The sequence below is a fragment of the Delphinus delphis genome, chromosome 19, assembly GCF_949987515.2.
Source record: "Delphinus delphis chromosome 19, mDelDel1.2, whole genome shotgun sequence".
Classification (NCBI taxonomy): domain Eukaryota; kingdom Metazoa; phylum Chordata; class Mammalia; order Artiodactyla; family Delphinidae; genus Delphinus; species Delphinus delphis.
This window is the reverse complement of record NC_082701.1, coordinates 48,978,772-49,002,906: the sequence shown is the minus strand read 5'-3', so window position 1 is coordinate 49,002,906 and position 24,135 is coordinate 48,978,772. Positions and strand designations below refer to the sequence as shown.

The 24,135-nt window shown below is 57.1% G+C and overlaps 1 protein-coding gene across 1 annotated transcript in view; it reads right to left on the bottom strand.

The window, feature by feature from the left end:
- PITPNM3 (PITPNM family member 3) overlaps positions 1-24,135 on the bottom strand; it is a 90,065-nt gene that overhangs the window by 4,353 nt on the left and 61,577 nt on the right. The window contains exons 5-19 of the mRNA XM_059997811.1: positions 23,953-24,029; positions 23,367-23,602; positions 20,303-20,492; positions 19,778-19,900; positions 19,197-19,381; positions 16,603-16,775; positions 15,153-15,323; positions 13,689-13,883; positions 13,001-13,149; positions 10,118-10,234; positions 7,617-7,733; positions 7,164-7,312; positions 6,733-6,882; positions 3,318-3,501; positions 1,289-1,417 (exon numbers count right to left, since the gene is read on the bottom strand). Of these exons, the coding sequence (XP_059853794.1) occupies positions 1,289-1,417; positions 3,318-3,501; positions 6,733-6,882; positions 7,164-7,312; positions 7,617-7,733; positions 10,118-10,234; positions 13,001-13,149; positions 13,689-13,883; positions 15,153-15,323; positions 16,603-16,775; positions 19,197-19,381; positions 19,778-19,900; positions 20,303-20,492; positions 23,367-23,602; positions 23,953-24,029 (2,345 nt within the window). The remainder of the gene's footprint in view (positions 1-1,288; positions 1,418-3,317; positions 3,502-6,732; positions 6,883-7,163; positions 7,313-7,616; positions 7,734-10,117; positions 10,235-13,000; positions 13,150-13,688; positions 13,884-15,152; positions 15,324-16,602; positions 16,776-19,196; positions 19,382-19,777; positions 19,901-20,302; positions 20,493-23,366; positions 23,603-23,952; positions 24,030-24,135) is intronic.

The following is a 24,135-nucleotide window of genomic DNA, read 5'->3' as shown; positions in this document are numbered from 1 at the left end:
AAGCTCCCATCCTTGTCACTTTCACTAAAATCCCCCAAAGGTAAGTCTCTCTCTCCCCTCCTCCAGCTTCTGCTGCATGGAACCTCGTTATTTTCTGGCCCCCGCAGCTGCCCTTCCTGCCCATCTCTCTCCCTAGGTCCTCAGAGCCTTTGCTACTCAAAGTGTGGGCCGTGGATCACAGCCGCAGCAGCACGACCTGGACCCTTGACGGGCAGGATGTCAGGCCCCAGCCCAGGCCTAGGAATCTGCATTTAAACGAGGTCTCCAGGTGACCTGTGCGCACCTTAGAGTTGAGAAGCCCTGCTCTAACGGTCCCCACTCTGAGGTCCCACCATCTCTGCCCCTCCACCTGCCGGTCACTTTCAGGCACCTCCCACTCAACGTGGCCCAAAGAGATCATCGCCTTCCATTCAGTCGCCTGCTTTTCAACCCCAGTAATGGGACCACCTACCTGGTCACCCAGGTCAGAAACCGGGCGTCATCTTTGACTTTCCCTTTCTCTCGACTCATGCATCCGATCCCTCCGTTACCAAATCCAATCCATCCTGCCTCAGAAGCGCCTCTCAGGCCCTTGGCCTTCTCTGCCCTGCCACTGCTTCCCTCCCCTCTCCCCTTCCTCTGATCCGCCTTCCACCTGCAGCCTGACGGACCTCTCTGAATCACAAACTCATCACAAACTCACTCCAGAGCCGTAGAGTCCCAGCTTGGCAAGACACACAGGCCGTCCAGGACCCGCTGCTCCAGCCCCCTCTCCCCTTCCCTCCCACATCACACTCAGACAAGCTGAGTCACTTGCAGTTCCCATAATACACATGTGCTCTGCCGTCTCCTGACCGTGGCTTTTGCTGCTGCCTCTGTCACAAAGGCTCCTCCAACCTCAGGCCCTTCCTGGATAATTCCTTCAAACTCCCAGAAAACAACCTTGTCCCTGAGTCCGGCTTAGCTGCTCCTCTCTGGGACCCCCCAGTTCTCTGTGCTCTCTGTCATTCATTATGGCTCCTGCCACACTGCACTGTCATTGTCTGCTAATTTTTCCATCTCCCCCACTAGACTGGATGACATGACATCCGATTCCACCGTGGATCTCCCCTGTACCCAGCGCAGGGCCTGGCCCAAAGCAGGCACCCAGTCGTGTTTGTGGAAGGAAGGAAGGAAAGAAGGAAGGAAGGAAGGAAGGAAAGAACAAATGACTGAGGAGCAAACAATGGAATAAACCTCCTCCTCCCCTCTCCCCTTTTGTTAGTTCCACCCCCCTCACCCCCCAACCCCCAGCCCCGCCTCTACCCACCTGGCACTGGGTTTGGTACTTCTTGGTGGGCCGGCCCACGATGAAGATCTGGGAGGGCGGCAGGCCTAGCGCACTGTAGACGGAGATGTCCTTCGTGGAGCCGTAGGCCGCACTGATTTTGATGAAGCACTGAAACACAGGGCAGCTGATGGAGGGAGAGGGGGCCCAGCGCATCCCCACAGAGGACTCCTAGATGTCCCCCCAGGGAGCACTGCTGGGGGACCCTTTATCTGCACACTGATAGACTCCAAGTCATGGGACCACCCTGCATCAGGAACCACCCCCTGCAGTGGCCTCCCCTCCCGCCCCACCCTCTGCACCAAAAGCCTGATATGGGCTCCACCTGTGAATCACAGCCCCACCATTTGCTGACCCCACGTGAGGAACATGACCCGTAGGTTACGAACAGTGGGGCAAAGTGCTCCTCTGTGGACAGGAAATTGAGTGCCAGGTTGACACAATGCAGGGCCAGGACTGGAGGCCGGTTCTGTCCTGCCAATTCTGCCCTCTGGTTCTCCTGCCTGTCCGTGCCTTTCTCTCCATTCCACGACTACCACCTGGATTCTGGTCTTCTGTCTCTTACTTGGGCAACAGCCTCCCAACTGGCCTCCCTGCCCCTCGTTTCTCCCGCCAATCTGTTCTCCATACAGCTGCCAAAACGATCTTTCTACCCAAATTAGACACTGCCACTCCCCTGCCTGAAGCTTTTCCATGGCTCACCATTACCCTCAGCAGAGAGTTCACGGTCTTGCCCAGTTTCTAAGGTTTTCACGGCCTGCCCAGCACAGGCCCCTGATCACTTCTGGGACCTCAGCTCCCACTGGACCTGAATCGGATCCAGCACATACTCCCATCCTGAATACCTGCAGCTCTGAGAACATCCCAGGCTCTTTCCTACCTCAGTGCCTTTGCACATGCTGTTTCTCTGGTCACAGGACAAACTCATACTCATGCTTCAAGACTCAGCTCAGAAGTTGCCACCGCCTAGAAGCCTTCCCTGGCCTCTCCAGACAAAGCTAGGTCCTTTCTCCTCTGTTTTCCCAAAGGGTCTTTTCTAGTCACCCACCGGTTAACTGTCAATTTCCATGTTTTTCTTCCTGTAGATCAGGGATTGGCAGACTCTTTTGGTGAAAGACCAGATACTAAATATTTTAGGCTTTGCACTCTGTTGCAACTACTCAACTATTCCATTGTAGCTGAAAAGCAGCCATGAACAGCCCGTAAGCAAATGAGCACGGCTGTGTTCCAGTAATACTTTGTTTATGGACATGGAAATGTGAGTTTCATATAATTTTCACATGTCATGAAACCTTATTCTTCTTTTGATTTTTTTCCCCCAACCATGTAGGAGAATTAAAACCATTCTTAGCTCACAAGTCATATAAAAACCATGGGCCGGATTCAGCCCCTGGGCCATGATTTGTCAACCCCGGCTCTAAATCGGCAGTTCTCAAAATTTTGTAAACATCAGAATCCCCTGGTGGGCTTGTTAAAATACAGATTGCCGGGCCCCCTTCCCAGAGTTTCAGATTCAGTAGGTCTCCAAGGGGGGCCAGAGACTCTGCATGTCTAATGAGGTCCCGGGGAACCCTGTGCCATGGGGCACGCAGTGAAAATCACAGCTCTAGGACATCCCGAGTTCTGTTTGCCTCTGTGCATCCCCAACGCCCAGGACAGGGGAGGGAACACACTAGGCACTTCAGTGTCTGCTGAAGGTGTAACCAGATGCAGAGACAAGAGTTTAGGCTTTCGGGTCAGAAGATAAAGGATGAAAGGGTGACTCTGAGATCCTGGGCACATCCCTAAGCCTCACCTTTCTCACTTGCCTGTAGGGATAATAAGACACACCTCGCTGGGCAGTAAAAGGACCCATGAGGTGCACGTGAATGTGCTTTGCAAACTGGGCATCCGCTTGGACAATCGGAGGATGTGGGGTAAAGGAGGAGGCCCTCCCACCCCGGGCTGAGGGAGGAGGGGAGGGGTGATGGGGAGGGCGGGGGAGGAAGCCCCGCCCAGCCGGGACGCTCACCTCCTGCATGAGGTTGCGCAGGAAGATGGCCTTCTGCCGCAGCGGGTCGTGCACCAGCCCGTCCGAGAAGAAGATCATGCCCTGTGGGAAGTTGTGCTGGGACAGCCACGACACCACCCGCTGCTTCTGCATGTCCGGCCGCCCCGTGATGTAGAGGATCATGTAGCCCAGATCCTGCCAGTGCCTGGCGAGACGGCATTGCAGGGTCCAGCCCCGCCCTGCGTGGGCCACCCCCTGCCCGGCAGCCCGCCCCACTCCCCACTTCCCCCTGCCCCGAGAAGCCGGAGGGGCTGTTCCCAGGAGCACTAGGGGAAAACAAGGGGGCACCCTGAAGTCCGCACCCCCAGTTGAGCCCCGTGAGTCCTGGCCATCTCCCCCGGATGGCCCACAGGCACCAACCACATGCCCACAGCACAAATGATCCCCCCACTCCCGGCCCCTCTGCTTGGGTCCCCTTCTCTGTGATGCACCACCATCACTCAAGCTTCTGGAGCCAGAGAGAAGCGCCTTTGATCCCTCCCTTTCCTTCGGTCTCCCGTCCTTCCTCCTCCAATCAAGGAGCCTTTGATTCTACCCGGCAGGATCTTCACTCCATCCTCTCAGTTTAACTCCACTTCTTAGCCTTAGCTCAGGACCCATCGCTCTCCTGGGCCACTACAAAACCCTCCTGGGAGGCCCCTTTCCCTCCAGTGCCCCCAATTGCAATCCAACCTGGGCCGTGCAACTTCGAGCAGGTTACTTAACGCCCCCAGGATTTCAGTTTCCCCTTCTGTAAAATGGGGCTAATAACAACAATTACCACCTAGGGTTTTCTGAAGGATGAAATACATTCATCCCAAACAAGCCTGGCAGTGAGTTTATTGTTATCCTTGGTACTGTTTCCATGGTGATTTCTGTAAATTGTACATCTAACCCCACTACTCCTTTGCCTAAAGCCATTCCTGGCTCCCCGGTGCCCTGAGGTCGCAAGGGCCCCCTGCACTGGTGGTCCCCCACACTCTGCCCTTGAGCATGGCAGCTCCCCAGCCACACGGAGCTGCTTTGCTGCCCCAGACAAGCCCTGTGCTCTTCTGCTGCAGACCCCTGCCCTAGAGAGGCTTTGTGCTCCATCTCCTTATGTTCCCATCCCCCATCTTTCAAGGCCACCTCCTCCAGGAAGCCTTCCCTGCTTTCCAAGCAGGATCTGCCTCTTTCTTCTCTGTGCTCTCACAGTGGGCAAGTGCCCTCCGCTGACATGGAATCCTGTCTGTAAGATGTCAGATGAGCCCAGGCCTGATTGCAGGCTTTTGTGGCGCTAGCCACTGACTGGCCACCATAGATTGGGGGTTTCCAAACCTGGAAGATGCTCTGAGAGATTTGGGGAGGTTTTGTAAGAATGCACAGGCTCAGGCGTCACCTCCAGAGTTCTGGTTAATTCTGACGGGGTACCCAGTGATCTGTGATTATAGAAAGCAGCTTCTGATGCTTAGCAAGGTTTGGAGAGCACCGCAGCAGCCCCAGGAGCCCATGTGAAGAGATGAGAGCACCAGATGGACTGCCCCCCAGAGAGGAAGGACCACAGCCTCCCCTTCCCAGGTGTGGGAGGGGGACACTGACTTGGGAGGGGCTTGGAGAAGATATAATGGGAATAAAGGACGCAGGCTTATAAGGAGGAGGTCGACCCCTGAAATGAGCAGGTCCAGGGCCTGTTTCCACAAGGCCAGTGGGCATCTTGAGGTGAGCAGTCTCGTAGGAGTCCTTGAGCCAGACTAGTTTTCTCTCCCCAGAGTAACCACTGCTGCTGGGGTGGTGCAGGGCAGTCCCCTGACCCAGTCCCCAAGAACTCCCAGGACCCGGGATCGGTCCCACTCTTGGTGTTCTGATCCCTTGGAGTCCTGGAGTACAGTTTCTCATGCCCATGACTTGTTTTCTCCACTGGACTGTGAATTTCCTCTAACTAGGATCTCTTTCTGCATCAGTGCCCAGCCTAGAGCCTGGCCCAGAGCCAGCCTCAGAAAAGAGTGGAGGGAGAGAGGGAGAGACTAAAGTGGTACCTCTTTTGCTTTTCTAGTGGAAAATCCGTTTGCACCTCTCTCCGCAGTACAATAGCCCTAGGAAGCTGTGCTTCCTGCCGCACCTCCTGCCCTGTCCCAATCTGGCCCCCAACATCCAATGGCCCTAAACTTGCCCCACCTCTTCCCCACACGTGCTCTGTTCTTCCCTGTCACCTTCTTGGCCTATCAAAACCAGTTTTGTGGGCTTCCCTGCTGGCGCAGTGGTTGAGAGTCCGCCTGCCGATGCAGGGGACACGGGTTCGTGCCCCGGTCTGGGAAGATCCCACATGCCGTGGAGCGGCTGGGCCCGTGAGCCATGGCCGCTGAGCCTGCGCGTCCGGAGCCTGTGCTCCGAGACAGGAGAGGCCACAACAGTGAGAGGCCCGCATACCGCAAAAAAAAAAAAAAAAGAGTTTTGTATTTTCTTCTTTTTGTCTTTCTGCATGTGCTAATATTTGTACAATGGCATGGACTGCAATATATATATATATATATATATCCGTCCTTCAGGAGTTGCCTCAAATGTCACCTGCCCCAGGAAGTCTGCTCTGCTTTCTCCAATCAGCTGTAATAGCTGCAATCTCTCGATTAGCACTGTGTTAGCTAGTCTTGAAAGATGGCCTCCCAGTGAGCCACGTGTCCCAGTATTCACACCTTTATGTGGTCCCTTCCCCTTGAATCTGGTTCGATCCTGCGCCTCACTTATAACCAATAGAACGTACTGGAAAGGACACTGAATTCCGAGGCTGGGTCCTAAGAACACTTGTAGCTTCCAGCTGGGTCTCTAGGAACCAGAGGAGGCCGGTCACCATGGTGGAAGTCAGCCCCCAGGTACAAAGTCTGGCTGGTCTGAGACCACCTGGCTGGTCACATGGAACAGCCACATGGAGAGAGAGAAAGAGGCGCCCCAGCCGAGGAACAAGACACATGAGCTCATCATCCATCCTGAACATCTTGAACCTCCAGCCCAGTGGAGCCCTCAGATGACCCCCCGCCTGGACCGCCACCTGACTGCCATTGCTGGAGAAACTCCCAGCAGAAGCCAGTCAATGATGTGATAGAATAATAAAGTACGATCTTCAGTTGCTAAGTACGGAGCATTTGCTCCACGGCAACCGGTAATCAGAACACACCAATTCTATCCTGACTGGGATCTGAATGCAAGAGACCAGGCCTGATTCACTGCACAGAATGCTCAGACAGTGTTAGAATAAACAGAGGGAGGAAGATAGGGAGGGAGGGAGGGCATCTGAGATTCTCAAGGGCCTCAGTAAATTACTGCTGGAGGTGAAGCCAGGACTCCCGGCTCCTGGCCCATATCCCCCAGGGCTGCTGGCCCCTGCCCCGGGGGGACACATCCCCTGCAGGGAGGGTGCACTCACCGGACAACGTCCACTGCCCCTGGCCGGACCTTGGGGTCGCTTCCCATGATGGACACGCTGGCCGCGAAGGAGCCGTCGATGCTGAAGACCACGCACTCCATGCCCCGGGGCAGCACTGTGAGGTAGCTCATCGCGCAGGTCTGGTCGCCCCTGAAAGGTATGGCCAGCCGTGCGCTCAAGGTCAGGTGTCAGCCTGAGGCCAAGGTCAGCCCACAGCCGGGGTCAGAGCTCAGTCAGGGCCAGGTTGAGAGAGAACCTGGGCGGCATCTCCTGATGCTACAGCTGCGACCGCATCCCATTTTCCTCTCTCCCTGCAGACAAGGACAGGGTCCCGAAGACAGTACCTCGAGGCCCCCATCTTCTGGACAGGCCTGGCTGGCAGGGCCATGGAACCGGGTGAAAGCACCGTGAGAGTGTCACCTGGGTCTTACCTGACGACCATCTTCACAGGGTAGACGCCGAGCCCCAGGCGCCGGGGCCGCGGCACGCTGTACGTGATCCGGCCGCTGCTGTTCGTGATCTCCGTGTCCAAGTGCACCCAGCGGCCGGAGGAAGGCTCTGCCATCACCAGGATGTCCACCTGCAGGCAGTGAGGGGCCCAGGGGAACCGCTGAAGGCTGGGGCGCTGGGGCTGGGCTTGGGAGCTCTTCTCTGCCAAGACAGCAGGGCTTGGGGTCCCGTCCGACGCTAGCTCCTGGCTCCCACCACCTTTCCTCTTTCTACTGCAGCCACACCAGCTTCTCCGAGGCACCCGGTCCATCCCTCACTCCCGCTCTCCCTCCCTGACCTGCATGAGCATCTCCCACCTCGTGCAGCCAGGCCTTCCGCAGCCCTCACCGCACGTGCCACGTGGTACCCAGGAGAGGATGGCCCAGCCTCTGTACCTTCTCCCCGGTCAGGGCCACCATGTCGAGGGGCCCGTACATGAACCGCCCCACCAGGACCTGGGGGCCGTCTTCGGCAGCAATCACGTCGTTGGCCCGGTGGTTGGCGGTGACATTCTGGAAGGACAGAAACCAGCTCAGCTTCTGCAAGGGGACTTGACCTGGCTTTTTCCTTACGTCAGCCACTGGATCACCTGGAGGGGTGCACACCCGCCGGATATTGCCTTCCTTCCTATTAACCTCGTTAGAGCTTCCGAGATGTGTCCCCATGGAGTCCACGAGGGAAACAGACCCTTAGACCCTCACGTGGTCTCCAAGGAGCCCCGGGCTCCTGCAGACCAGCATCCTCCGCTCTTGATTCTCCGCATGGCCTGGAGGTAACAACCAGTCCTCAGAGCCTGGCATCCTTCTAGATCCCCAGGCTGGAAACTGAGGGTCACCTTCACTTCCTCCTTCCTCATCACGGCTCACATCCTACAGTAGCCGTTTACCATCCGTCTTTGCTTCGTGGGCGATTTAAATGTCAAGAGTAGAGAAAACAGCGTAGGAAGTCTCGTGTGGCCGGAAACCAGTCGCGGCCGTTCTGGCTCTGCTCTTCCCTGGCTGGATGCCCCCACCCCGCTCCAGATCATTCTGGAGCAATGCTGGACGTCGCGTCACTTGTCTGTAACTATCCCAGCATCCCCATCCTTCTTCACGTCTGGTTTCCATTCATTCCGTAGCCCTACATTGGCCCCAGCTGCCCACCACTCCCAGCCTGGCTTCAAGACCCAAACCACTCCATCTTTACAGAACCACCCACATCTGTGTCTTTTCCCACACCCAGGTACCTCTCCCCTGGGCTCTGCTAGTAGCATCTTAAAGGAGCCCCCTTACTCAAAAACATTCCCCGTGGCAGATCGACCGTCTTTACAAAGCACAGAGCTTTTAACCCCCCGGGGCCCTCGGGATGAAGTACAAATCCTGAGCCTGGCATCAAAACTTTGCTGGGCAATCTTTTCAGTCCCATCTCCTGCTGCTGCCCTTCGAAGCCCCACTGGTTCTTTCAGGTCAGGCTCTGCAGAGGCCTCTGGGCCTTTGCTCACACTGGTCCCCCCACTTTCTATGGCATCCCTGGTCCCCTGCCTCCTTCTTCCAGCCCATCCACTAAGACCTGACTCAACTTCGTCCTCTCCAAGAAGCACTGGTGGACTCCCCAGAGATGGTCTCTGCCTCCTCTCAATTCCATGGTATTTCAATTCAAATCAACAAACATCTGTAGGCACCTCATCTGCACTGGTCCCAGAGCTGGGCTCTGGGGATGCAGAGAGGAACCAGTCATGGACCCTGACCCGGAAACCCTCAGTCAAGTGGGAGATGCAGGCCTGCTGACAAGAATACCGATAAGGGAAGAGCTCATTCATGGAAATAAACACATGGAAAGATGCCATAAAAAGGAATTAAGTACTGACACAAACCACAATGCGGATGAACCTTGAGAAAGGTGCTCAGTGAAAGAAGCCAGACACAAGGAACCACCTATAGTATGATTCCATTATATGAAATGTCCAGAACAGGCAAAGCCATAGAGACAGAAAGTAGATGAGTGGTCGCTTAAGGTTAGGGGTGGCAGTGGGGCTGGGGGAGCGGAGTGGTAGCTAAAGGGTAAGGGGTTTCTTTCGGAGGTGATGGAAATGATCTAAAATTAACCATGATGATGGTTGCACACATCGGTGAATATACTAAGATACATTGAATTGCACACTTTAAGTGGGTGAATTGTATAAAATGTGGTTATAGCTCAATAAATATGTTTACCAAAAAAAGAGTTGATTCATGGATCACTGATCACCTTGTACCATTTAGGACTGTTCTTGGGGTCCATGTCTGATGTTCCCACAGGACTGGAAGTGCCCACAACAGTGGCTGTGCTTGTAAATCCCTGTGCCCCACTGCCTGGCAAAGGGTCTGGGACACAGTGGGTATTGACCGTCGTTTGCTGAGTAAATGAATGTATGCCTACTGAACTCCTATTCATACGTCAATACCTTGCAGAGATGATGCTTCTTCAGGGAAGCGCCGCACGGCCTGCCCTGACAATCCTTCTCTTCATCTTCTTCCTAATCTGTGCCTCCCTCTATATGATGACAAACGCCACACCGGGCTGTGGTTGTGTGCAAGACTCTTTCGGACCCCTGGGTACGTCTACAGAGGCCTGGCATATAGCAATTGCTCCACAACTGGCATCTCCTCACCATCCCCAGCGCCCTGGAGCCCCAGCCGTGGTGCTCCTGTGGAGCCAGGCCACGGGCAGCCAGCTCCCCATCCCACCAATCCCCCCTCCCCCTCCACTGCAGCCCTGGGGGCCTCGTCTAAGCCCGAATCCCAGCATGTATGAGCACGGAGATCTGAGGAGCGAACCAAAGCCCTTCCCCGCCGTGTGGATGCCCCAGCCCCCGGGGGCAGCCCCACCTCCCCGAGACCACAGCCTCAGCCCGTAGGCACCTCCAACAAGCACATACCCGCAGCTTGACCTGGGTCCTCTTACGAAGCCACTTCTCGCGGGGGTTGGTGGGGCTCAGTGCCGCGGGGTCCAAGCCAGCGCTCTCCTTGACGTTCACGCTCTCGTAGCGCATCACCTGATGAGCCCAGCAGGACTCCGGGTCAGGCCATCTGGGCCCCTCTCCCTCCTCCCCATGGTGTCAGGGCCCTCCAGCTTGCGGCCAGTCAGGCCCTCCCCCAGGCCTCCTCACCTCCCAGCCTGGGACCCTCAGGAGGCCGGGAGCCCCCAGCACCTACCACTCTGCCCACCTGTCCTGACAGCTGGGGCCAGACCACTGTCTCTCAAATGCTCTGGCCTGGACCAGCCTCTGCTCTCGACACCCAAACCTAGCAGCCACCTGCGTCTGTACCCATTCTCTGCCTTCCCCCGTTACGGTGGGTGACCTGGTCCCACCCAGCCCCACCCACCTCCTCAAGAACATAATGGAGCCAGCTCCCCTCTCAACCCTACATCAATGGCTAGTCCCTCACTACTGGATCATTCTCCTCAGCATCTAAATATGCCGTCATACTGCCTCTCCCTAGGACCCCTCTCAACAACCATGACATGTTCCTGCTCTCCCTGACAGCAGAAGTCCGCAGAAGACTCGCCCTGCACTGTCTCCACTACCCCCCCCCCCGCCTTCTCCCCTCCCTCACCCCAGGTAACTTCTGATCCTGTGTCTCCCCTGAAGCCATTCTTGTCAAGGCCCCGTGACCTCCATCCTGCCCAACGCAGCGGCCCCCTCCCGCCTATCCACTCCAGGACTCCTCCCTGAACTTCTCCGTCTACAGTAACTCCCTCGGTATCTGTGATGTTGGGATTTATAAGAAGAAGTAGATATTTGGTCTTTGTCCAATTTCTGGCACAAAGCTTCTCAAATCCTTGCAACTTCCTAAGTGAGAGGGACAAAGGTGTCTTTCGTTATGTTAACGAGGTGACTTGAACCGCATCTAAGGATGGGGCTGGTTGCCAGGAGAACCAACCTTGTGATCAGAGGGTTGGAACTTTCAGTCCCGCCCCAGCCCCACATCACCACCTCGGGAGAGGGGAGAGGGGCTGGAGGTTGGAGTTCAATCACAGATGGCCAGTGATTTAATCCATCATGTCTATGTAATGAAGCCTCCACAAAAACCCAAAAGGATGGGGTTTGGAGATCTTCCAGGTTGGTGAACACATGGGAATTTGGGGACAGTGGTGCCCTAGAGAGGGCATGGAAGCTCCAACCCCTTTCCCCATACCCTGCCCTTTGCATCTCTTCCATCTGGCTATTCCTTTTTATAAAATCCTTTTATAATTAACCAGTAATCTAGTAAATAAACTGAGTTCTGTGAGCCACTCTAGCAAATTAACTGAAACCAAGGAGAGGATCTTTGGAACCTCCATTCTATAGCCTGTGAGTCAGAAAACCCAGGTGAGGGACTTCCCTGGTGGTCCAGTGGTAGAGAATCCACCTTCCAATGCAGGGGACGTGGGTTCAATCCCTGGTCGGGGAACTAAGATCCCACATGCTGCGGGGCAACTAAAACCCACGCGCCGCAACTACTGAGCTCACACGCCTCAACAAGAGAGCCCGCGTGCCGCAAACTACAGAGCCCGCACGCCACAACTAGAGAGAGAAAAACCTGCATGCCACAACTAGAGAGAAGCCCATGCGCAGCAACGGAGAGCCCACGCGCTGCAACGAAAGGACCCACATGCCTCGATGAAGATCTCATGTGCACCAACTAAGACCCGACGCAGCCAAAAAAAAATAAAGAAAAAAATTTTTCATGATGTTTAAAAAAAAAAGAGAGGGAAACCCAGGTGACAACCTGAAGATTGACATCTGATGGGGGCGGGGCGGGCAGTTGTAGGGCTGAGCCCTCAACCTGCGGGATCTGACCCTACCTCTAGATAGATAATGGCAAAACTGAGTGAAATTGTAGGGCACCCCGCTGAGGTCAGAGACCTGCCTGCTGTGGGGAAAAAACTCACACGTGGGAATTGGTGTGAGAAGCAGGGCAACCCATCGCTGGCTTTAAATGCCATCCAGGCTCTGATGACGCCACATTTTTACCTCCAAGCCAGCTAAGCTCCAGACGCTCCACTCACCTTCCCTCCCAACATCTAACAGGTGTCTCACCTTCCCAGGTCCACACCCAAGACTCAGCATCCCCTCCCGCCCAGCCCCGCTCTTCCCCAGCCCTAGGGCATGGTGTCACCATAGTTAATCGAGTGGAAACCAGGATTCGTGGGACCCCCCCCCCTTCCCTCGCAGCCCGAATGTCAGCAGGTCCTGTCACCACACCTCAAACCCGGCAGCCCCTCGGCACCTCTGCCACCAGCTTCCTAGCCCAAGCCGCCACCTCAAGGTTGGGATCCCACGCTTGCTCTCCTGCCCTCCAAGCAGCAGCCACAGGACTTCCTTCTAAAATATCAATCTCTCTCCCTTACTCAAAACTCTGCAGTGGCTTGTCATCGGACCCAGTATAAAATCCCCCTCTGACCTTGGCTGTGGAGGGTGCATGTGATCTGACCCTCACCTGCCAGCCTCTACCCACCCCCAGGCTCTCCCTCAGTCCCTGGCCTCTCTCTCCACCTATTTTAGAGACGAGGACCTTGAGACCCACAGGGGAACAGCCATGATGACTCCAGTCTCCAAGTTGAACCATAGGTACATTCTCCTACGTGGTGTCTATTTAATTTTCTAGAAAGTACCACGCCATTGGCCAGAAGCCAGCCTTCCTCAGGAAAACCGTTGTCTGTCCAGGTCACCCCCCGACTCGCCGCGCTTCGGTGCCTTCCCAGTGTCCAGCGTGGCCCGCGAGGTCAGCCTCTTCTCCCCAGAAGGACGGGCCCTCCCAAGAAGGGGCGGCAGTACCTGTCTCAGGATGAAGGCCACCACGTCCGTGGACTCCCAGTAGCTGGCGTGGAAGAGGTGGGGCAGGGCCACGGTGGGGAAGGCGGTGAGGACGTCGGGGCAGTACAGGGCGTAGTCGATGCGCTTGCTGCCCCACCACTTGGCTGTGACTGCGGGGCCAAGAGGGGGGCAAGGTCAGAGCAGCCTGCCCGGGGCTCTGACCCAAGGGGCAGCGTGGGACCCTGGGGCCCGGATCCAGGGGTGGATGTGCCACTCGGGGCACAAGTTTGGGGCCAGAGCGCTCGGCTCAGAATGAGCTCTCCTCTGCCTTCAACGACCCCCCACCCCCTCGCGTACCCACCCCTCCCCCAGGGCGCGTGCTGCAAACTGGTCCCCAGGATGGGGGCCTGACCCACGGAGACGTGCACAGTCTCATCCCAGGGCTGTTGGTCACAGGGACTCCCAGGGGCAAAACTGAACATTGGGATTAAGTCGAGGCCTGGCAAGGTCACGGCTCAGTCCACGGTCAGAGGTCAGGGCCCCTGTCCAGGGTCAGAGGTCACAGTTCTCTCTGAGGTCAGAGCTGGGTCTGGATTCCCTTGTCCCCTCCTCCCCTGCCCTCGGCAGCCCCGGCAGGGGGCCAGCGGCCACCCGGAGGAGGGTTCCCCCTCCCGCGAATCCAGGCAGGGCCCGGGAGACCCTCACTCACTGCGGGAGGTGCCCACGGGGGCCAGGCTGTCCGAGGACTCCGAGCTCTCACTGTGGGAGCTGCCCTGGCTTATCCTCCGCCCCGGGCGCTGGGACCTCGGGGCGTGAGGGGGTGAGGCCGGGGCCTCCAGAAGCGGCGGGCTGCCCCGGGGGTTGCCCTCCAGGAAGAGGGAGCTGTGGCTGTGCAGGGCGTCAGCTGGAGGGGGAATTTCACAGTCAAGGCCGAGTGGTGGGCCTCAGATGAAGCTGCCCGTGTGCGCCAGCCCCATGCTGGGCGGGAGGCTGAGCCCGGCCTGCTCCCTCACCTGCCCAGCGGGCAGCCCGCACCTCTTACCCCAGAGCCTGACGGGACCCCCTCACCGTAGTATGCAGTCAGATTTCACCTCCGCCAAGCCATGGGTTACGCAGGCACGAGTCAGGGTCCCGACCATCACATCCAGCCCCAGTAGAGCGGCCGAGGGCACGTCTGGGACACTGCCCCCAAAGCACCAGCTGAGGTCACAGGTGGCACGTTACCATGTGACTCCTCCCTGAGCCACAGAGGGCTGTGGCTGAGCTTGGAAATGAATGGGGCCTCCATCCTGGGAGCGAGGGCGACCCCTGGGGGCAGGGGGATGCCCTGAGCAGAGAGTGACATTTTAAGATGTGGGAAGGTTTTAGAGCCCCTTCTATCTACGGAAGCTCCTGACAAAAGAGGACTTTGGAAATTAAGTTTCCATTGACATGGGGCAAGGGGGGGTCAATTGGATTTTAAGCCTGAATGAGCCATGTGCACAGCAGCCCCCGCCCCCAATCTGGCCCAAATCTCTGAACCGGCTTGGCTAAACTTCCTGAACTGTGGTACGGAGACAAGGCTCTGATCTCCAAGCCCCTGACTGTCCAGTAGAGGCCTCCCCTTGGCCTCACCCCAGTCCATGCCTGGCTCACCCCACTTAAGCCCTGGAGGCCGCGCCCCCCCAACCCACCTGTCCTTGCTCCTGATGTTCCCTCCACCCAGAAGATCTCTCCAACCCCCATCCTCCAGCTCTTCTCCACCTGTCCGATGCCTTGGTTGAAGGCCCCCTCTTCCATGAAGCCCTCCAGGGTGACCCACTCCGTGCCCTGCCCCTCCAGAGTCCAGGCTGGGCTCTAGGCATGGCACTCAGCATGGATCCCCGGACTTACAATCAGGTCTGACAACTCAAGTATTATGCTGGTCCCGGCCATGGGAGCTGGTCACGGGGCAGAGCCCAAAGATGCCTCCTGCAGAACAGGTGCTCACACAGGTGGGCTGCTTGGAAGGCAGGTGAGTCAGCTGTCTTCCTGTCCCCCCCGCACAGAGCACATAGTCCTTGTTCAGGTGAGTCTAGTCACTCTGACAGCTGACTAGCTTGGAGGGGCTGGACCAGAGAGGGTGGCCCTGGGGCACCTCCTAGCTGGGGCCCAGCCTCCGGCTCAGCACACTCTTATACTCCTGAGGGCCTACCAAGGAGGAGGGACTGTCCGTCACCCAGCGGGAACCTCTGGTAGCGGGGAACGCTGACGGGCGACACCAGGTGGAACTTGGGCTCCAGCAGTGGTTCAAGCCGGGAGGCAGAGGGGTCTGCACAGTGGAAAAAGCTGTAGACCTGACTGCAGGCAGGACGTACCTGGAAACCTGGGTGGGGGTGGGAAGTGGGAGGATACATGGGGGAAGTCCCTTGAGCACCTGCTCCCTTGGCCCTAGGAGGCTCCCTTCACTGCAGCTTTGAGTAACCTATTCCTCTGCTCAAGAACCTGCCATGGCTCCCTGCTACCGACAGGATCAAAGCCATCAGGTTCAGCTTGGCCTTCAATGCCTTGCCAACCTGCCCCACCTAGAAGCACCGCTGTAGGCGCCCAGGACTACAGCCACGGTGGACGTCGGTGACTCCCCAGCCAGGCTTGCTGCTTTCCTTTCTCTGCGCTGCTGCTCAAGCTGCCCCTCCTCCTAGCAGGACGCCCTCCACTATTTCCACTGGTCAAACTCCTTTAAATTCTTCTAGCTGTCACTTAGTTGCCACCTGAACTATGAAGCGGACCTAGGATCTTTCAGTCAGGATCAGCAGCCCTTCCTTCGGCCCGCTCAATTCCCAGGCCCGGTAGTAAGTAGACTTCTTAGTTTGCCAGAGCCGACAGAACACTTCTCCCATTGACCAGCAGGTGTCTCCACTGAGGCTTCAGCTCATCAACGTGCCTCACTGTCCCTCTTAGAGGACTGGACGGTCCAGCATCCAGGGAGCCCTAGGTTTCCTTAGCAACGTTAAGGACAGCCGTGGGATTCTGCCTCCTCTCCCCACTTCTAGCAGACACCCCCCCGCCACTTTTTATCTGTTCCATAGTGCAGGCTGTTGGTAAACTTGGGTGCTAAGGAAATTCGAGAATCCCTGATCCACTGTTCTCCGAGATGCCTCCAGCCTCTTACATCCGCAGAGCCATTGCTAAGCCATCTGCTGGTGCAAACCACCTCCGTGTGGATCTTAGAGGGATGGGGAGAAGGCACTGAAGGCCGCAGGGACTGCGAGAACAAAAGCACTGAGGTGAGCAGGGCATCTGCAGGGGGCAGTAAGACCAACCTGGCTGCAGAGGGCCTGCCTGGGCGCTGGGGATGGAGGGGGTGGGTGCAATAGGGCTTCTCTTCCCTGACAGCATGACAGCTGGACAATGGGGGCACAAATCAGTCTGGGGCATGTGACAGGGACAGCGAAATCCACCAGGAGCTGCCTCACCTTTGCCCATCTAGGGAAACTGCCCCACTCTCCTCCCCCCGCCCCGACCCCTTCTTCTTCTTCCTCGCCTCTCTCTTCATCTACCCCAACTCCATGGCCCTCCCTGCCCCGCTCTCCCCAATTCCAGGCCCTCACACAGTGGCCTAGTGACCCAAAGGCATCTTGAACCCCAGCCCGCGCCATACCCACCATCCAGTCCGGGCAGCACCGTCCTCCGCATGGCCAGGACCAGGCCCAGGGGCGAGCCAAAGAGGAAGAAGTCGGACACCTCAAAATCCAAGCGGCCCAGGCTGACCTCGGGGAGCTGGGGCCCCCCGGCCACAGGGGGCTCAGCCTCATCCTTCAGCACGCTCGAGTGGATGCTGGCCGAGGGAGGAAGACAGGGGAGCGCAGGTTAGGGGAGGACCAAGCGCAGGGGGCGAGCACTTAGCAGAGCGGCCTGAGGTCCGGGGTGCAGCGCCCAGCCCTCCGTCTCTGGGGCGGGGCTCAGACCCGGAGTCCACTTGATGGACCACCGACACGAGATGGCGACCATCTCAGCATCCAACACCAAGGCCTGGCCAACATTTGGGTAAGGCAGCAATCAGCCAACTTTTCCTGTAAAGGGCCAGATGGTAAATATTTCAGACTTCGGGGGCCATATGGCCTCCATCACATCCACTTAACTCAACTCTGCCGCGTGGCACGCGGGCAGCCACAGACGCTACTTGAACAAACACGCGTGGCCATGATCCAATCAAACTTTCTTCACTAAAATAGACCGAGCACCTGAAAACCTAAGCCCCCTGCGCATTGGCAGGTCTGCCCCATCGTACTGGTCTTGTGATGGCCACACTGTGAATTCCTGCCCTGTCCAGCAGAGAAGCCCGGCCTGGCCAGACAGCTGGGTGACATCAGTTCTGCCAGGAGGAGGGCTTTCATGGTAACTCATGTTCCAGGCAACTCGCAGACACAGATGCAAACAGCTTGGTCTTCCCTCCCCTCTAGCCCACAAAGGAAGCTGAGCTTAAAGAGAAAAACACGAGACACCCAGAATTCCAGCCGTTCCCCTCCCAGGTGCCCGTTGCCCCAAAGACTTCAAGTGGATGTTTAGTCCCAGACCCAGAGTGGGCTGCTGAGAATGGGCAGAAAACTGGGGACCTCCCTGACCTTCCAGCTGCATTTAGGTACTGGTCGGGGTTTAAGAAAGTGCAGCAGGATCGCGTGATCTATGAATCCATTAACGGAATGCAAATTCTACTAAAATACTCAAGTGGGAGGAGAAAGGGAATCTTAGAAATAACCATCGAAATCATGTGTGCCAGTCCGCCATCCCCTGTGGGCGAGGGTCCGGGCAGTTGGATCTGAATCCCCACACACCCGCCGCCTCTCGCAGTGTGAGCATCTTGCAGTGAGGATGACCACCCTGGTGTTTAACGATTCGTATTTCATGTACAGCGTGGTCCCTAAACACACACCAACTACTTAACTGCCAGAGAAACAGCCATCTGTCCCTGCACCAGAAGGAAGAGCTGGCTGTGTTGGACCAGCTCTCGAGAGCCTCCAACTTCACGTCACTCTCCAAATTTGGGGCTTTCTTAAAGGATTTTTCAAGGATGAACCAGAAATGGTACGATTTTACCTTGCAACCTGACTTGAAATGTAGCTGCTTTTCTAAAGAATAATCTTTCAGAGGGGCTTTAAATATGATTTGAGTATGCAGAGCCTTTGACCTAATAATTCTTCCTCCAAGAATCCATCTGAATGAAATAACCCCTATATATATATATATATATATATATATATATATATATATATATATGCACAAAGATGTTTCTGGAGTGCTGTTTATAATTGCAAAGAACTGGAAAAAGCCAAAGTATCTAGTTACTGGGACTAAGTAAGATGTCATCCATTCACTCAAAAAATATTTTTAAGAATATTTTCCAAGACTTTTTAATTATATGGGGAAAAGAACACAATATAAGAGGGTTTTTTTAAAGTAAAACTATAGGCAAAGCAAGTAAAAAATATACTGCAAGGAACACTCCAAGGTCAGCAATGGTGAGAGGATCCATCTTCCAAATGCTGTGATGACCTCCTGCTACTTATCATTTGGGTGGAAAAGAAGGAGGGGGGATGGGAGGAGAGAAGCGAGGAGAAAGGGAAGAAGCAAAGAGGCGTTCCTTCCCATGTGGATCTATGTTCAATACCCATTTGAATCCTGAATAAATGTACAGATAATTCATTTAGCCAGTGTCTGTTAACATGCCTCTTCTAGAAAGTTAAAGGGTGGGCAGTTCCATGGAGGGACCCGGCTGGCCTTCGAATGAGAGTGCATTGGGTGCTGGGCACTGGGACACCAAAATGCTGACCCCAATTCTCCAGTAACTGGCTGTGTGGTCCCTGGAAAGTTCCTAACCTCCTTGGCCTCTGCTGCCCCATCTGAGAGATACCAAGAACACAATACTAAGAAATACAAAACACACCTACGTCTGTTCTTTCACCAGATTCTTGAGACCGTCAGTGAAGTAGGCTGCAGGGCAGCGTCTACTCTCTTGGTGAGATCGATTGCCCCCAGCTCTCTGCAAGCTGGGGAGTGGGGCGGACGCAGCGTGCAGAGTCCCGGGTCTTGGCGCAGGGTCCGTGGGGAATGGCCTTGGTCCCAGCATTTCAGTGCTCGTCCCTTCCCCCCTACCCCGATGCAAGGGCCTGGGAGTCACAGGCCTCCCAGATGACCCTGGGCCGAGGTTCTGTCCCTCTGGACGCTTTGCTGGAAGGCAGCAGGCACAGGGAGCGGTTACCTCGATAGGAAGGCGTGATGCTGGGTGATGGCCTCGCAGTCATAGGTGGAGGAGTCGCTCTGCTTCCGGGGCAGTGGCCTCTTGGGCTCTTCATCCTCCAACGCGCTGGAGACATCGATGCTGCTCTTGCTGAGTCGCTTGCTGCTGGCCAGGCTGCATTCCTCCTCCACCACAACTGGGGTGTCCTTTGGGGCCGAGCAGAGGACAGGAGGACACTTCAGTCACCGGAGACTCTGGGGCCCTGCCTCCTCCCCCGGCATAAATGAACCCCTTCCTCCTACGGTGTGAGAGGCAGTCCTCCTTCCAAAAGGGGCATGAGAGCCACAGCACAGTTAACGGTGGGATTTTAGGCACAGGGCTGTCCCCCAAGTCCAAAGGGCTCGGCAACCCAGCAGGACTCTGGACAGCTGTCTAGGGACCAAACCCGGCATGAGCCCTCTCTGGGCTTCAGTTTCTTCACCTGTAATAATAATCTCCCACTACTCTTGCAGGACTGTGATACGAGAGGCCCTGTTCCCCTGGGGCCGGGGCCGGGGCTCCCAAGGACAGACCCTCCCCCAGTCCCACTACCTGGCCCGCACCTGTGTGCTGCTGACACTCCCCTTCCGGCTGCCGCTGCCAGGGCTGTCACCTGAGGGCCCCGCGCTGTAGCAGATGGCATCGAAGGCCAGGAGGCCCCCCACGCAGTCCCCGATGAGACACACCTGGAGAAGGCAGAGCCGGGACTGCAGGCCTGCCCACTGCCACGCCCCCGCTCCACACCCAGACAGAGCGTGGGTCGCCTGTCCGCGGGCGAACAAGGAGCCTGTCCCAGGGAGGCACTGAGGGTCCCAACAGGGGGATGGGAGGGTCAGCTTGAGGACAGAAAGCAGGCTATAGTCAGGGGTCAGACTTGGGCCACAGATCAGCATGGGCTGAAAATCAGAACTCAGATGTTGGCCTCAGTTTTTCTGTCTGTAAAATGAGGATAAACCCAAAGGTCTCAAAAGCCTCTTTGGATCTCAGAAGCTAGGGCTCCAGGGCACCCTGGTCTAGATCCTCCTGGAAGACCCCAGCCTCTCTCCAGGCAGGGACCAGGACAGGGAGGTGAGGGCAGGCTGTCCTACCTGCCCACTGAAGCCAATCCCATCGGGGGATTTGAGGAACTCCATGTACACCTGGTTGGCTCGCTCGATGACGGTGGCAACTGCATCCTGGTACTGCGGGGAGGAGATGGCCAACAGGGGCAGGGCGGCCAGAGGGATGTGGTCCTGGCTGTTGCTGAGACAGCCCTCATCGTGGCTGTAGGGATTCAGGCTGCAGACAGGGGGCCAAGGTAAGCCCAGCCGGGCAAAAGAGAGCACATGCTGGCCAGGAACTGGGCGTTCGGCTCGGGGACTCTTCAGGAGGACACAGGCAGGAGCCGGACGAGACAAAGCACAGGCAATGGGGTGGGGGTGGAGGGAGGGGCAAGCCTCTGCTGAATCCCCTGTATGTCCATCCCGTGCCAGCCATGATGTGGGCCCTGTGCCTCTTATGACAGCAGTGCTCTCTGCCCTTTTCTGTATGGCCTCAAAGGACACCCCAGTTATGGAGGGAGCCTCTGGTGTGGATCAGGGTGGGGACATGTCATCATGGCAGACTTCCTGGAGGAGGTGAGGTTTGAACTAGGCCTCAAGAAAGGCTTTAGGGAAGCTAGAAGGGAGGTGAGAGGACGTGCCAGGCATGGGTATCACACATCGGCCACAGCTTGGAGGTGGGCACGCAGCTGCACGCATGATATCGTGTCCATCTTTCTGGGGAGAGGATCAGAGCCATCAAGGGCTTTGTAGAAAGGTCTGTGACCCCAGAAAGGACTGAGAGAGCCTATCCTACAGCACCTCCCCAACCGTGGATTGATCCTCAGCCGCTGCGTGGGCCCCTCACTTCCTGCCTCCCTCTCTCTGGGCAGCTCAGCCCCAACAGGGACGAGCTCCCAGCTGCCTGTGCCTGCCTGCACCCCACCCGTCCTACCTCTGTCCCCTGGGGCATCGGACCCAGCTGGCTGGGAGGGAAAACAGAGGGAGGGACTGTACGTCCCCTCCCCAGAGCCTGCCCTTCCCCCATAGTCCAAGCTCAGGTCGACCCAGGGCCCAACAGGGACCTGACAGAAACTGGGGAAGGTGACAGGGCTCAGGGCACCCTGGACAGGAGGCAGAGACCTCATGGTGTGCCAGGCAGGCCTAACAGCCATTCCTCATCTCCAAAAGAAACACAAATTAGAGGAAACAGCCCTCAATTGCAGCCGGAGAGATTTTAATTAGCTGAGAAAGACCTCCTTCCCAGCAGTGATTAGGGGTGATCGATGGCCCGGGGAAGGAGCTGCCTGGGGGAGAGCTAGGCTCCCTCCCGCTGTCCCCTCCAGCGGATGCTGGACCATTCGTCTTCCTGGAGATCAGGCCCGGGCTGGGTGACCCAGCTCTGGAGGTCAGATGTCCTGGGGGAGAGGGGGTAGGGGTGGGGAGTCCTGAGATTGATGATAAAGGAACACAATTAACTCCGACTATTGGCAGTGATGGACAGAGCCTTCTTTCAGCTCTGCCTCCCAAACCCGCTGCAGAGCAAAAGCCCGGAGGAAGTCAGGATGCAGATTGTAGGGCTCCTGCCCTCCAGACTCAGCCGACCCAGGGGGAGCCCGACCGCCTAGCAGTTTAACAAAAACCACACCCCGCATCTGGGCCATTAATCAGGTTGGGGCACTACTCTCCTTCCTGACCGAATCTCCTTCCTTCCAACTCTGGTTGGGATCTGCCCAGCCCGTGTCCTGGGAACACGGATAAATCTAGAAGGCAGAGGAGACTTTCCTTTCTCTCTCAGAGGGGAGAAGTGAGACCCCCGCATGCCCTCCCCGTGTTCCCCCAGAAGCAGCTGGACGCTGGGCCCCTCTCCTTAGAGCCACACCGGATCCAGAGCACGCACTCCACCCCCCTGGGGAGCTGGCACCAGACTGGGGATCCCTCTCCACCCTCCCCAACCCCCACATGGATGGGGGCTCCTCTGCAGGAGCTATGAAAGGGGGTGAGGGGCGAGGCCGAGGTGCCACTGGCCTCCCTTTCACCCCCGTTCCAGGCTCGACAGCCAGCCGTTTGCCACACAGGTGCTCAGGCTCTTGTTTGCCTATATCACTGCTGAGCAGCCAGGGCTCCCAGCTGGCTCCAGGCACCACCTTCAGCTGGTTCAACAGGGCAGGCGTCTGGGGAGCACCTGAGGGAGCCCCCGGGTCCTGGAGAAGTGGTCAGGATCTCCCAAAGTCTCCCAGGTTCTGAGGGCCCCCAGTTTCACAATCTGTCCCGCACTGGTTCCAGGGCAGGTTCGTGAAGAACTAAGCCGTGCAATCACACAGCCTTATTCCCAGCCAGCAGGGTTCTCTTCTCCTGCCCCGGCCCACTGTCCACCAACAAGGACAGTGCCTTCTCCCCTACCAGGATGGCGATGTGAGTCTCAGCTAATGCCTTCGCCCTGCCATGTGCTTCACACGCACTAGCACAAAGAATCCTCACAAAAACTCTAGGAGGTGGTTAATACCATGATCATCCCCATTTTACAGATAAGGAAAACACACAGGGAGAGGTTAAACAACTTCCCCCAGGTTACACAGCCGGAACTCAAATCCAGGCTGACCGGAGAGCCCGGACCCTTCACAGGTTACGCTACTCTCAAAGCATACCCAAAAGTCACCTCCTCCAGGAAGCCTCCCTGGCCCTCTCTCTGAGTGTCTGCAGTGCCCTGTGCCCCCTCCATCATAGCACACATCTCCACTGGCTCTTAATTGTGTGGCTCGAGAGTGGGGCTGCCTGGGTTTGACTCCTGGGTCCATGGGCTGCGTAGTAACCCTGGGGACATTGCTTAACCTCTCAATGCCTCAGCTTCCTTGTCTGGGCCAACGAGACCAGGGCCTGTCGAGCACAGGAAGTGGGTCTGAGCGCCACCCAGCCCCGGGCAGAGGAGGGTTCGCTGCGCAAGTGTTAATCACTTTGGACTCTAGCTGACCACTTCCCACCGGTGATGCTCGTGGCTGGTCGGGACCTGACACCCCAGAGAGGCCTAGGCAGGCACCTACCTGCCCACCACGTACCCACGTGGCAGGGGCGGCCCCTCCTCTTCGGCCCCCCACCAACCCCAGCCAGTCCAAACAAGCAGAAAGGGACTCACTTGGAGACGAGTGAGAAAGCCTCAGAGCAGATGGCGGGACAGGGGACGAACTTGATGAGGATGTGGCCCAGGGCTGCGGGGAAGTGGGCGCGCGTGACCTTCTCCAGCACGGAGCTGAAGGTGTGGATGTCGGCCACCTTGCAGGACGGGTCCCCCGAGCCCGTGTCCAGGATGCTCCCCCCGTGCAGCACCAGCAGGAGGACGTGCGTCTTGCAGGAGCGCTGCGGGCAGCCTTCCTAAGAGGGACATCGGTCAGGATAGAGAGAGACAGGCAATGGGGAGGGGGGGGCAGGGGCACACAGAGGCTCACACACACACAGGGGGACTCTGACGGCACCTCCTGTGCATTCAGAGTGAGGGGCACAGGCTGCCAGGAGGGCAAGCCCCTCCGTGTCAGGGTGGGAAGAGTCCCAAGAGACTCTTTTTGTTCATGCGGGACCCAGAAGCCCAGAGAAGGACAGGGACCGGCACGACATCACAAAGCAAGTCAAATGAAGAGCTCAGTGAAAACTGGGTGGCCTACCAGCTCGGAGCTCTTCCTGACATCCTGACCACAGAGGTGGCCTGGACACCCTCAGAAACCCACCTCATTGTCTTCGTGGATCTCGATGCTTCCCTGGGCTGGGAACCTCCGCCTTCTCAAGGAAACCCGGTACAGTTCTCCTGTGGGGCGGACAGCGGACTCAGCACCTCCTGGCCTCCCTCATGGTGACTGGATGTTCTCTGGGCCCAGCTGGCATGAGGCCTGGGCTCCCAGGTGAGCTAGAAT